The sequence below is a fragment of the Seriola dumerili genome, unplaced genomic scaffold, assembly GCF_002260705.1.
Source record: "Seriola dumerili isolate Sdu_G_001 unplaced genomic scaffold, Sdu_1.0 BDQW01000017.1, whole genome shotgun sequence".
NCBI lineage: Eukaryota > Metazoa > Chordata > Actinopteri > Carangiformes > Carangidae > Seriola > Seriola dumerili.
Genome location: NW_019174272.1, coordinates 7,894,680 through 7,908,169, shown reverse-complemented (window position 1 = coordinate 7,908,169; position 13,490 = coordinate 7,894,680). Strand labels below are relative to the sequence as shown.

Genomic DNA, 13,490 nt, shown 5'->3' with positions numbered 1-13,490 from the left:
TGTAAGCAAATCACACTGACTTCCGGGCTGATGCTGCGCTGAATCTATGTAACTTGAAGCGTCTTTAGGTTGATACTAAACTGACAATGGGATAATGAGATTGGGCAAGAAATATCCCATCACAGCTAAATAAAATGAATCAGTCATTATCTTGGTGTAAATACACAGTTTGGGGGTGAAGACTTTGCCTAATATCTGTCTGAATGAAAAGAACTATTGTTACATGGACAATAAAAAACCCGCATAATTCATTCATTTCAGTTGTTTCATACATTAAATGAATGTCTAGCCCTGCTCCAAGCCTGGTATTAACCAGCCCCTTCGTGGTTCTGTGGCTGAGATAACTTTATAATAAAAAGATTGTACTATAGACCTCAAACTTATCAGGACTGCCCTCGTGTGGAAAAAAGAAAATACTGCATCAATAATACAGCAGCCACTGTCCTAATTTCATGATGACCTTACCAAACATGATCCTTTACTGTCGCTGGCATTACACTAACTGCAGAATCAAACAGTCACTTCTTTGATTGTGCATAATTGTTTATTCATTTCAACAGACTAGTTATGTCCACTAGTCTATACACTTGCTCAAACATAAAGGTGAATATAGAACCCTCAAAACAAAAAAATTAAATTTTCTACTTTTCTTCAGGTTTCACAAGCATCCTTTCAATGTCAGCAATTCACTAACTTCACACATTTCCAACACTGAAATTAAACTGGGGGAGTAATGTTAAAAGTTAGTTAACATTCTACAACAGAAGATGAATGAGAAGAAAATGTGTATTTATGGTTTAACCAAGCAGAGTATACTGGAGTTCTGTTCAAACAACAGAACTAATCTCTTTAATACAATACTGTGTTTTCACCTCCTCACAATGGTATTAGATCATTATGCACTCATGTTGTTGTTACAAAATACTAGGGCATAGATCTCAAAGCAGCAACCCACAAAATCTATCCTCTTGAAAGCTGATGAAGAATAGGCCTAAATTATTACCTGTGAGAAAAAAAAAGTGTTTTTTTGCTGTAACACAACGTTCCAGAGTTATAATGTTTGTGCGTTGAGTATCCTGGAAAGATTCAAAGGTGCAACGTACCTGCAGCTGGCTGACTGCTACTGTAATATAAAGCACCCTCGAATTATCTTATCCTTATTACTCATGGGTCCCAGATGCAATGCTCAAGGTCAATTTGAGGAAAGTTGGACATCATGTAGCAACCACTGTGATGCAAGCCAGGCATCTGGAATCCATGAAAAGCCTGAAGCAAACATAGTATGAGAGCCAGCAGCTTGTTCTATTCCTTGCTTTACATAGCATCTGAACTAAATGTTCCCCATATGGCTTTCAGTGTGGCAGGTGGTTGCTGCAAAGCTTTGACCAAGTTGTACAAAAAAATTAAACTAATGGCATGACACCCAAACAATGAATCAAGCCAATGGAACAATGACTTAAGCAGCATGAACTTTGGCTACATGCTAAAACCTATTTCCATAGCTTGTAAGTCCAAGAAAGATCTGCATGGAAGTAAAAACACAAGCAGTGGGAAGATCAACTCAAGAAATGATATGATTAAATGAACTTCAGTGTTGTCTACTTTGTGTGAACCATGGATGTGCTGAACAAAAGTTTCTGCTTTTTCTTCTTCTTCTTGCCTCCTTTCTCATCTGAAAGAAGGAAACCAAGAATGAGTGCAAGTCTAAGAACACACATTGGCTTCAGACAAAAAAAAAAATAAAAAAAATAACTTGATGCAGTTAATTCATGGATACCAGACCTGGGTCAACCACAGGTTGTGGAGGAGAAGCTGAACCATTGTCCAGCTCCAGAAGTGCCTTTTCAATGGCCTGGCTGAAGGAGTTCTGGAAGCTGGGCACCGGGACACGGTCCGACCCATCACTCTCTCCATCACTGTCTGCTGCTGGGGGAGCTAGGAGCTTATCTACATGGCACAAGACAGAATATTGACTTCAGGGAGTTCCATTGCTCAACTAGCCCTAAAAACAGGTTTTACAGGAAATACTAAATAATACACTGAGCTCTGGTTTTCACCCTCACACTTATCAGTATGTGCTACTTGTACCAAGTGACTCAAGTATACAAGCAATCCAAGTTCATAGCAATCCATCAACACAGAAATGTATTCTTTTGTAACCAGCAGCCTAACAGGCCATTTAACAAGTAAAGCATAGTTTCAGTTATCAGTTTATTAATGTAAGATTTAGCATTATTATGACTAATTAGAGATTTTTCCTTTAATATAGATTTTCAAAACTTGATACTATGACAACCTTATTAAAAGAACAAGGACATTGTTAATATACAAACATATACTTAAAGAGCAAACTGTTGTTGGAACTCAAATATGAGACAACAGAAATGAAGTCAATTAAAGCACTCAAGTTACTTTTGCATAAAGATCTATATTATAATAATTGGTCTATGTAAGCTCTAGAAATAATGGGGTTGATGGTTTGTCTCCTGGTTTAAGTAGAATCAACCTGTTAACAACAGGTGGATTAACACTGTTAGCATTATTTTAGCTGCTGCATTTAACTATCAAAAGCCTCCAGTATTATACATTAGTATGTGTATTTCTACATTTCTATAATTGTTTGTACGCTAATCTAATTCATGCAGGTGCTACAATGCCACCATAAAACAAATATCCACTAATTAACTCTACAACGCCGGACTCCTGTGGATACTAATTACTGTATATTAAGTACTGCATATTTTCGAGTCAACACTAAATCTAGTGTTTTGTTGGGTGCATTATAATATCAAATTTTCAAGTTACTGTGTTCAAACCTCAAACTGTGTGATGCCTATCAGCACTTTACAAGCCACCACAACATCAGCGATCTTGCACTACCTTTCTTTGGAGTGATCCTGGGCCCAGCATCAACTCTGGCTTTCCCATCTCTTAGCATCTATACAGGACACAGTCAGGGTCACACCATGTCAAGTATATAAAGCTATGTGCTACAACAATTATGTTACACATTACCCTTATGACAAAGGCAATTTCAAACCATACACACCTGTGCAAAGGACATGCAGTGGGAGTCGTCCTCCACACTACCCACAACGGGTGAAGGGCTTTGCCCATTCAGACTCGGGAATCTCATCCCATCTAAGAGAGTAGAAGAAAACCAATTCACATCTCTCATCATACGCCATAAACAGTCAGCTGAAGAGAGTGAAAACATGGCACCATAAATTGCAGAGGAAGGAGCTACTCTTACCAGAGGATGGGCTGCTGCTGAGAGGTGAAGGAGGGGCAAATGTGAAGTCGGGTTGGATCGGGGGGCTGCTGTTGTGAGGTGGAGAGCCAAATGCTGGGAAGTGCTGAAGGTTCTCTAATCCAATATGCACCTCAGGATCTGAGGGGACAAATATATTGTTAGGGAGAGATTTTTATTCATCTTACTGGACAGTCATTTTCAGCTGGTGCTATGAAGTGTTCCGCTGTACTTACATTTACCCTGCTTCTTGTTCTCCTCGATTTCAATTCGCTTCTCTCTGCGCTTCTCATCCCTCGCTTTCTTCTGCCTCAGGCGCTTTCTTTTCTCCAAGTCATCTAAACATTTGGAGAAAATGTTTACTCAAAAATCTCTTTGCTGCAACTGTAAATTCACATCCTGTAAACAGGAAAAGTGTTCTGACCTGCAAATGTGTCCAGAGTTTCTTTGGAGAGGACAGGGGGCTGTAGGGCTAACTCACAAATACTGAACTCACAGGTGAGTGGCAGATGAGCCAGATAGCGATGCCGACGACGGATCTCCTGCAACGAAGCCATACAGGAGAAATCAAGGTCAAAGAAGTAACAGAAAAATTTTTCACTTTTGGAAATAAAAATATTACAACAAAAAACTATTAAATATCAAGGTCTCATCATTAAAATTGTATCAACCGTATGTGATTTTTGTTTGCTGACCTCAGTGACTGTGTGTCCAACTATCTCCACTACTGTGGCTGTGATGGAGTCAGGACTGGCCTCCAAGCTGCCGTATTCACGCAGCAGACAGCGTACATTCACAGGATGCAGGAACATCTGTTGGCAGTCCTCAGCTGGAAGGAGAAAAATGTGAGGAAGCAAAAGTTGATGAGAGAAAATCTGAATCAACACTGAAACTTAAATGTGAGGAAAGAAAAAACAACAGCCAAGATAAAAACAAAGGCTTCCTGTACTTTGTAATGGTCAGACCCAAGGACATCCTTCATTGTTTTGATTTTTATGATGAGGACAAACATTTGAACTATGTTTAAAGAAGGTTAATGTCCCTCAATTCTGATTTTTTTTGTACAAAAACAAGATTTGTCCCAAGTCTTGCTTTAGTCAGATTCAACCATCAGTTGGTGCTTATGTAATCACAAAGTTTGCAGTTCAGTTTCCTCAAAGTAACATTTCCCTCACAGCAGGCAAGCTTGACACAAGTTGAAAATTACCTTTAACTTTTGGGAAACCACACAAGGTTGAGGCAGGAGGGCAGAGAATCACCCACCTTGGTAGAAATAGTAGTAGGGTCCATGCACCACACTGGCTGAGGGACGTCCTGGCAGTGCCTGGTCGGCTGGGTTCTCCTCATCAAGCTGGGGCTCTGGGGGTGCATCCATTACAGCCTCAGGAGGCTCTTCCAGCACACTCTCCAGAACACCTCCAGGTAACCCTGGCAGCTCCTCTGTGGGCTCTGCCACCTCATCATCAAATGCAGAGGAGTACTGCAGCACAGGCTAGAGAAGGAAAAAAAAAAGTAAAGTAATTTGATCTCATCACCAACAGATACGATACCAACCAAAATGTGTAGAAAAGGTGCATTTGTAGACTCACCTTGGCACTGGTGACGTTAGTCACCACTTCCTCCACAGGGGAAGGAGGATCTTCCAGAGTCAGAGAGGACAATTCAAAGCTGTCTGCTGCATTTGCCTTCACCTGCTTCAGCAGCATTTCCTCTCGCTCCTATACCACAGAGACAGACAGTAAATGATCAGTCTACAGCTGTGTATGGTTTTACTCTGTATAACAAAGTAGGTTTCATGTTCCACTTACACACATGCAAGACAAAAATGTATTGATTTTACATTCAGTGGCATTTCAAAAACACACTTGTTACCCTTTATCAGTGTTTCATTGTTCATGTTTAATTCATGTATTTTGCATGCTATCATTTCATACAGTGACACTGTGTTCCCTATGTACTGTCTAATGTTTTATTTCTGTCTACAGACAAAGTAATATAATTGTTCATTGTCACAGATAGGCATGTAGCTTTAGTTACCTGCAAAAGACAAAGAGCGCTCTGGATGAAACAGCCCTGGGCGTCCTCTTCCAGTCCAAGCTGAGCCTGCAGGGCAGCCTTTTCCTCTGCCACCAGGCTGAGGCCCTGGGCCGGGGAGGTCAGCAGCAGCTTGGAGTACGGGCTAAGACACGCATCTAGAAAACACACACAAACCATCCTGTCAACACATTTATTCATCCCATGACCTGTCTTTACTAACATGACCTCTTTTATGATCAAGCAGTCATCAGTGTGAGGACAAAGACAGTGATCTCTTACATTCAGATATCATACATGGAGGCTTCACCCTCAGCTCAGATTAAAAATCACATTGGCCATCTTTATGATGCTGAGCAAGATATTTAAGTGCAGAATAGACACCCAAAAATGTATAGTCAGTATTAACTTGAACGCTTTTTCAACTGAAAATCGCAAATGAGGGTCAAACTATGCGATTACAATCATAGATCTATAAACATGTGTCTTATTAGTTTCATCTATATTTCATCTTCTGCTACAGCAGAACTTTGTCCCCATCAGGTTACGGCTGAATAAATATTTTAACATTTAATCTAACAAGTGCTTTACATCCATTAAGGGACTAAGACTTCTAAATAATGTGGTCTAGTGAAGTACACTGAATAAAATTTAATAGTTTTCACTTATTTACTCTCTTCTCCAACTCAGGCTCTTTCACTGCTGCTGTTTTTTAAAAATAAATGTGCATTTATGTGCCACACTAATCTTTCTGGTACCACTGGATTAAAATGGAGGCTCTGCTCTTTATTTACCAGCTGTCATTGTGAATATTGAGTCGCAGCTCCATTGATGATAGCTATTTTTCATTCACTGTGCATGCAGTTCACAGAACAGACTCAGAGTTGATTGAATTAACTCAAATCAGCTGCTCTGGAACTGATAACTCAGTCTCCCATCTAAGGGTTCATCAACTCAGAGTTCAGGGTTAGGCTCAGAGTTTGTTAAACCTGTTTTCTGGAAGACCTCCCCAATCGATCTCTTTCATAAACAAAGATGCCGCTGCCTCTCACCTCCAAAGCGCACAGGCTCCTCCACCTTCACCCACTGAGAGCTAGGCATCGCCACCAGAGCCCCCTTTTCCCTCCGCATCAGGCGCATGGTGATTACATCACCTACTGCATACTGCCTGGTTTCCATAGCAACCACACTGCAACAAGAAACCAATTGTTAGAGGCAAGTGTCAAAACACACCTGACCAAAACAAAATATACTAAACTGCTTCTATGTGAAGGCTTCAGAGTTTTCCTTGTTTAACCTTTATTAAGAAATATTTACTCCTTTCCTACTGCTGTCTGTTCCTTCAGAGTTAGCGCATGTGTCCATATTGTGTTTGTTTCTTTTTTCAATTATTCCCAATAAGGAGAGAGGGTATGCGTATTTTTTCAGAGCGCTCCGAGCGCTTCTAGTTGAAAATCTCTGAACTTTTCAGAAATGTGCTGGTGTCATCACTGTAGCTCCGTTTCAGGTAACTGAGCTGGGGTGGGACTCGTCACGCTGTTAACCAAGAAAAGAAAGAGAAGCTTGTTTTGGCCGTTTGTGTCTATTCAGAGATGTATATGTCGGATAGAAACTACCACAACAGAGACAGAAAAGCCCAATGGAGGTGGTGATATGCTGTCAAGATATTGTTGTCATTGAAAGAAAACCCATGCACATCTCTTTTTTTGACAGAGTGCTGGGATGAGTCCCTCCTCAGTGCCCTACCCGGCTTTTCCACTAGAAAAAAAAAATGCTATATGGATGCACACCTTTAAGCTTTATTTCTTTCTCATTTACCTCTTCAGGTCAGCGGTGTGCACAGCCTCATAGCAGATGGGGCACTTGGACCAGCTCTTGTCACTGAGAGAGAGGTAGTGCAGCATGCATGGCCAGCAGAAGATGTGCCCACAACGAGTGATGCGTGCTGCCAGAGGAGCATAGAGGCAGATGGGGCAAGACGGCACCTCATGGCTGTAAATGCGCTGTAGACGAACACAAACAGACTGTCATTATGTGTATCAGTATATAAATGAATGTGGGCTACATTTCTTACACACGTGTACTGGTGGGCACAGCTCAACAGATGGCGAGCACTCACCACTTGCTGCACACAGTCCCAGTTGACCAGAGTGTCTGGATCAGTGAAGTGAGCCTTGTAGTCCTGGTCATCAGTCACAACAAACTGGCAACTGAAACACACAAAGATGAGTTGACTCTCACATGTTCAGCCTGTCTACATATGTTTTACTTTCTGCAGGACTGCTTACTTGGCCTGCAGAAAAAGCTCCTTGTTGAAGGGCTTGTGCTTGTGGCCCCATTTGTTTCGGCGGCCCCAACAGGAGTGGCCTCCATCTCCGACGCCACCATTACCTCCACGGGGTTCAAAGGTGAAGTTCAGCAGGTGGTTCAGACTTATTTTTTTCGGTCCAGCAAACTGAGCCGGGCTAAACTCGGCCCGGCGCGTCTCTGCTACCTGGAGAGGCAGATGTGGAAAACAATCTGTGAAGTACATTTTAACTTAAAACTAATGCTATACTTCACATTAAAACATATTTCTTAATCACTCACACTGATGAAATGTTTTTCACATGAAAGACTTGTTTTAACAAATTAAATACAAGGCCACCCTTTAAAAATACCAACCTCCTCACGTCGTCCTCCACCTGTAACTCCATACTGTCGTCCTCCGCCTCTCTGAGGGGGTCTCTTGTCAAAATTCTTGCTTTTCTGTGAATTGGTGCGGCGAGGGCCTTGGAAACCCTCAGCTTTAGGAAAGGAAGGCTCACGCTTGCGGCTGTAGCGCTTGGAGCCTCCATTATTTTTACCTTCTGAAATTTAAGTAAAAATATCCATTAACTACATGAATACAGAAATTCATATTTCAATATAACCTCTTCACTTTGTTGACGTGCGATTTGGAGGTTGTTAACCAGAAACTGGTGGACGAAAAAAGTCATCTTAGTGACTTGGTAACCTGGGCTCTTGTAGGCATGAAATCATATCTAATGAAATTTACCATCATTAGCGCTATGGGTAAAAATAGGCCTTCTCTACGGCTTCAAACCAGCTGGTGGAATAGATGTACTTGTGAGCAAACCACACACAGCATTTTGGAGAATTTAACAGTTTAGTAGTGACACAGGCCAACTTCTGCAGGTTGTGCATTTTCTAGCCTCAAGGTGGTGTGTTGAAGCTAGGGACAACATCCACACATCCTAAAGGTCATATTTAGATTGTACAAAAGGAATGGAAGTGAAAGTGGACTCTCACTTGAGAAAGGGGATTTTAAAATTATGCATGAGGTAGGAAGTCGTTCAGACAAAAAAAACCTAAATTAGATTGACATGACATGTAAATTATACAACTTGTGGGGGGATAAAACTTTGTTTATGCAGAAGTTGATTGTTAAATGTTTCACTGAGACTCCGCATCCACACATATGACAGCTGTGGTGCTAAATACAGGGCAAATGGAATTACAAATGCAGTGTTGTCTGAAATATCAGCCACAGTTCTGTCTGTTAGTGGGTCAAGTGTTTTGACAGCGACGTCAGCCATACCAGATAAACTGCGCTACTGCTAGGCCCCAGCAGGCCACACAGCAATGAGGGTGTTTAGCTGCAGACGATGTGTGTGACAACATCGAGTGACATTCGTGGTTGCTTACTGACGGGTTTTCACCTGTTTTGGGTTTAGATTCGCCCGGTGGTGGGCCTGTGGAGCTGGAACGGGGCGGAACCTTGGTGCTGGTGCTGCTGTTGGGGTTTTTCTCCATGTTTGTTTCCGTGCAGTGAGCGGTGGTGAGGACGAGCTCCGGGCAGAGAGCTGCCGAGCTCTCTAGCATCAAACAGAAAAACGGAGGAAAGCGGGCTGCAGTGAGTGCGGGTCAGGCGACGAAGGCCCTGATTCATTTCTGTCAAACGCGGAGACCCCATCACGGCGACATCTTGACAACAAAACAAACCCGAGAAAAAATAAGAGACACGATCTCGGCGTCTCAAGTTATGGAGGCTGTTGCAAAAGAGGACGAAAGCTCGCCACGAGGGGCCAAGACCCCTAAATTTAAGTTTTTTTCTCGTTAAGGAAAACAATATGCCCTTAACAAGGCCTTAAATGTTCTCCAACGGCTGGAAAACGAGTCAGTTTAAAGATTTTGATCAAAAAAATATTTCCGTTACGACGAGCTTGCACTAATGGCGACGGGTCGCCAGACAAGAACCTGAGAGACCCGGATGTTTCTTGTACTGCCTGCCTGTTTTGGGCCCAGTAGGCATCATGGGAAATGTAGTAGTAACAGCTTTGTCAGCTATGTAGGTATAAACCAGTTCTACAGTTTTACGGTAATAAAATGGGGTTAGAAAAAAATTATTCTGTTAATTATTTGCATGTGGTGTTAAAGATATTGGTATGACACCATACTGACCTAATACCAGTGTCGTTAAAGGTTATTTAATATCAGCTGATATTGACCAAACGTAGATATCTGGGCATCTTTAATAAAATATGGTTACCAACTGTACAGTTCTGCTAAGTTTAGATGATCTACGTGTCATCAAAGTGTGTGCAGTAGTTAATTTTTTTTAAGCGAACCACAACAAAAATGATTCCAAAGTAGTTCTTTAATTTGGAAATAAAATAAAGATAAGCACAAAACATAGTATAAATACAAAAGAAATTCAGAAAAAATAAACTCTATTTCTTCAGAATTAGGCCATTGTCTTATTTTGATATGTGACACTTTTATTTACATTGACCTTTATTAAAAATAAAAAATAAATAAATAAAAAATTTGAGATACAAATTCAGCTTCAGCATTGGAAACAAACCTCACCTTGCTGTGAAAGGATTTTCATGCTGATCATCAGGGGTTTATTCCAGATGGTGGGTTTAGTGAAAAGTGAGTTTCTTTATCCTGAGATGAAGGAATCTCTGGGTTTTCCCTTCCTGAAACTGAGATCACTTTAACTCTGGGTCAGTTGCCACAGTAACTTACTGTTAAGCTAACCTCCTCACTGGCAGGTTTTCTTCAACAAACCATAAGTTTCTGTCTGTCTTCGCCCCTCCTGCCAGCTTCTGACATAGCGTGGAAAAGTGGAGATCAGACACATTCATTTAATTAATGTACATTGGGAGAAGATTAAAATCCCGATTAGACCTTAGTTTCTTACCATCTTTACTAACATTACCTCTTTTATGGTTGATCAGTCTAAGGACACAGACAGCGATCTCTGACATTCAGATATTACATATAGAGGCGTCACCCTCAGCTCAAATTAAAATCTGCATGGTCAGTCTGAGACTCTGGACATTAAGATACCTGTCATATTGTCAATCAGTTCCTCTGCACTGAAGCATTTACTGTGCATTCATCAGTGAATAAAAAAAAATCTGCTTTAGACACACAAGCCTCTGATCTACGAAGAATCATTTCTCATGCTGATTGGTCTCACTGATGAACAGTCCTATCATAGCTGTCATGTCATTTTGTAGATGATGTGATATTTCTGAGTGAGGATGACAGTAGTGCAACTGAAAATACTTTAACATTTAAAAACTAGACTAAATTTAGTGTAAAAGTGAGGTTTTGAATATAGGCTGCAGATAGTCTGAAAGTGTTTTAACAGCAGTTAGTCAATTTTTTAGGGAACCACAACGAAACGATTCCAAAGTAGTTCTTTAATTTGGAAATAAAATACAGATTAGCTACCACAAAACATAGTATAAATACAAAAGAAATTCATTAAAAAAATAAACACTATTTCTTCAGAATTAGGCCACAGTCTTATTTTGCTATGCGACTGCAGTTTTATTTACACTGAGCCTTATCCAAAACAAATAACAGATACTAAATCAGCATCAGCATTGGAAACAAACCTCACCTTGCTGTAAAAGAATTTTCATGCTGACCATCAGGTCATCCTGCCAACCCAAATTATTTATGAGACAAAGTGAAACAAATACAATGTAATGTGTTCCTCTGTTGAAAACAGGCATAAGGTCAGTCATCTTTCTTTGGTAACAAATCCGCTGAGCAGCGGCAGGGAACCATGTTTCCACACAGCTGGGTATGCATTTCTTCAATGGCTTCATATGCCCCCCCCCCCTATTAATCTTGTAACCAAAATAGTCAGAGCCAGACATCCAGGGAGAACAACATAGCTGCCACCTTTTACTGCACATTGTGAAGTCACTCTCCTTCATCTTCTTCACTTCCTAATTCATCTTCTAATGCTTCATTCTTTCCTCTTGTTAGGGAGCAATTCAGAATTGCTTGGCGAACCTGTTGTTTTTCCTCTGTAAATTAAAAAAAGAGAAGGAACCAGTCAAATGCTGTTTTTCTTTGTAGGCCTTGTATTGGGATATGTTGAGACCTTCAGTAAACTAAAGGCTGCAATGCAAAATTCAAAAGGCTGGTCTAATGGTCTAATCCATCCTATAAGAATCACACTCAAAACTGGTAAACATTTAAGTTAATATCAGGACTTTATCATTGAAGAGTTTAAAAAAACACATCAGCTAAATAAATAAACAGACCACTACTGACTGTAAGTGCAAAGTTCTGTATAAATGACATTAAGATAGGAGTCAATCAAATCCCTTACCTTCGTTTTTACATTTAGGGAGCATTCGATGGAGCTGCTGGGTATTATATCGAATCAGAAACTTCTGACATGTTCTAATTGTTCCTGGAAAACAAATATTGCTCAATTAATGTTTAAGATTGTTCAAAGGTATGGCTGATTCATTATGAAATGGGTGTTGATGTTTTTCTTACCTCCCACATGCAAACAGTTTAGAAAACATGGAATCTTCTGCCCACGAGCTTCAACACTAGTTATGAAAGGCAATGCAGACCAGAGGAGTCTGTAACACCTTTTGGGCAAACGCAGAAATACTATTCCAGTATGAGCATTCAGATACTTCACTAAAAAGAGACAGAAAAAGCAGAGAACACAGGGAGGTTAGTAAATACTACACTGTCCTTTAAGTATTAGTGATCATTTTTGGAGTCAAAACCAGTATCAGCACTAAGAGTTGAAGGGTTGGGACAATCCTTAATATTCTCATGTTACATCTAATGTTTTTTTTAAGAAGTCTAGACAGATTCATATTACTTCAGCTCTAAAACTCTAGTAATTTAACCTACAAGCAGTGATGGATATTAACTTAAATAATATATGTACTTGTACATGTATGCTACTCCTATTCAGCAAATTTCACAGGCAAATAGTATAGGCTACATTTTACTCAATTACATCTATCCAACAGCTGTTTTTACTAGTTAAGATTTTACATACAAAAAAATATGATCAGTATCAGTTTTCAAACCATGTCAGAATCTGAATCTCAGAATCTGGTTTAATACAAGGAATTTAATTTGGTGTTTGTGTGCATGACAACAAACTTAGTAAGAAGAGAATAAATATATACAAAGATGAAACAAGTACTGCCGGCCAGATAGCTTAAATATAAATAGAAAAGTTTAACAATAGGATAAAATATTTACAATAATGAATTAATAATAATAATTGTGAAAAAATGATAGAAAAATATAATTATATACAATACAAATATGTATGCTGTGCAAAATGACTTGGGGATGAATTGTGGAGTTAGTCATTTTAATAATCCAATTAAGTAAAAGTAAAAATAAAAATAAAAAATCAATATATTATAACACGTCCCTAGGCCATTCTGCTACATGAGTAGTTTTGGCAGTTTAGGTACATTTTCTGATTATAGGTCTGTATTTTTAATTTGAATGCAGGATCTTTACTTGTAATTGAGTTTATTTAAATTGTGTTTTTTCTACGTTACCAAGGTAAAGCATTTAAAAAGTACTTGCACCACTTCTTACCCGAGAATCCGACACTGCAGAGAGCTGCTCCGTAGTCCCCGTGTGTGCGGGCCACCACTGCCTTCACTGCAACCGCAATAGTTCGGTCATCCAGCAGCAACAGGCGGCTCCGGTCTGACACGTTGACTTCGCACAGTAAATACCTGCCGACGGATAAGGTACAGTCAGAAATTAAACGTGACAGCACAAATATGTGGGCAAATGGAACACGAGGGGGACATTTTTTTTACCTCGACTTCACGCGTACCATCGCTGCTCCACTCTTCTTCTGTGGGAACTTCCGTCAACAAACCTATCCGCTATCCGGGGAAATGCAGTAGCGCCACAC

At 40.1% G+C, this 13,490-nt stretch overlaps 2 protein-coding genes across 2 annotated transcripts; both read right to left on the bottom strand.

Annotated features, from left to right (window-relative positions):
* Positions 1-1,002: 1,002 nt before the first annotated feature.
* rnf10 (ring finger protein 10) lies at positions 1,003-9,517 on the bottom strand. The gene is made up of 17 exons (XM_022756293.1): positions 8,986-9,517; positions 7,949-8,133; positions 7,573-7,778; positions 7,404-7,494; positions 7,103-7,287; positions 6,337-6,473; positions 5,288-5,442; positions 4,840-4,968; positions 4,514-4,742; positions 3,946-4,079; positions 3,675-3,792; positions 3,487-3,588; positions 3,254-3,391; positions 3,050-3,141; positions 2,881-2,938; positions 1,783-1,947; positions 1,003-1,672 (listed from the first exon to the last, which is right to left on the bottom strand). The coding sequence occupies exons 1-17, from the start codon at positions 9,146-9,148 to the stop codon at positions 1,599-1,601; spliced, it is 2,361 nt and encodes a 786-aa protein (XP_022612014.1). The 5' UTR covers positions 9,149-9,517; the 3' UTR covers positions 1,003-1,598.
* A 501-nt stretch (positions 9,518-10,018) lies between these two features.
* On the bottom strand, positions 10,019-13,441 carry pop5 (POP5 homolog, ribonuclease P/MRP subunit). The gene is made up of 5 exons (XM_022753982.1): positions 13,393-13,441; positions 13,163-13,305; positions 12,080-12,229; positions 11,907-11,990; positions 10,019-11,598 (listed from the first exon to the last, which is right to left on the bottom strand). Exons 1-5 carry the CDS (start codon positions 13,410-13,412, stop codon positions 11,492-11,494), a joined length of 504 nt encoding a protein of 167 aa, XP_022609703.1. The 5' UTR covers positions 13,413-13,441; the 3' UTR covers positions 10,019-11,491.
* Between the last annotated feature and the right edge of the window lie 49 nt (positions 13,442-13,490).

Excerpts from the sequence above, each read along its gene's own strand:
- rnf10 (XM_022756293.1), bottom strand. The coding sequence starts at position 9,148 with ATGCTAGAGAGCTCGGCAGCTCTCTGCCCGGAGCTCGTCCTCACCACC. Across the intron at positions 4,969-5,287 it reads GCGCTCTTTGTCTTTTGCAG|GAGCGAGAGGAAATGCTGCT; the intron begins GTAACTAAAGCT and ends TCTGTGGTATAG. Across the intron at positions 3,793-3,945 it reads TTGGACACACAGTCACTGAG|GAGATCCGTCGTCGGCATCG; the intron begins GTCAGCAAACAA and ends GCTTCGTTGCAG.
- pop5 (XM_022753982.1), bottom strand. The coding sequence starts at position 13,412 with ATGGTACGCGTGAAGTCGAG. Across the intron at positions 12,230-13,162 it reads CTGCAGTGTCGGATTCTCGG|TGAAGTATCTGAATGCTCAT; the intron begins GTAAGAAGTGGT and ends GTCTCTTTTTAG. Across the intron at positions 11,599-11,906 it reads CCCTAAATGTAAAAACGAAG|AGGAAAAACAACAGGTTCGC; the intron begins GTAAGGGATTTG and ends TTTAATTTACAG.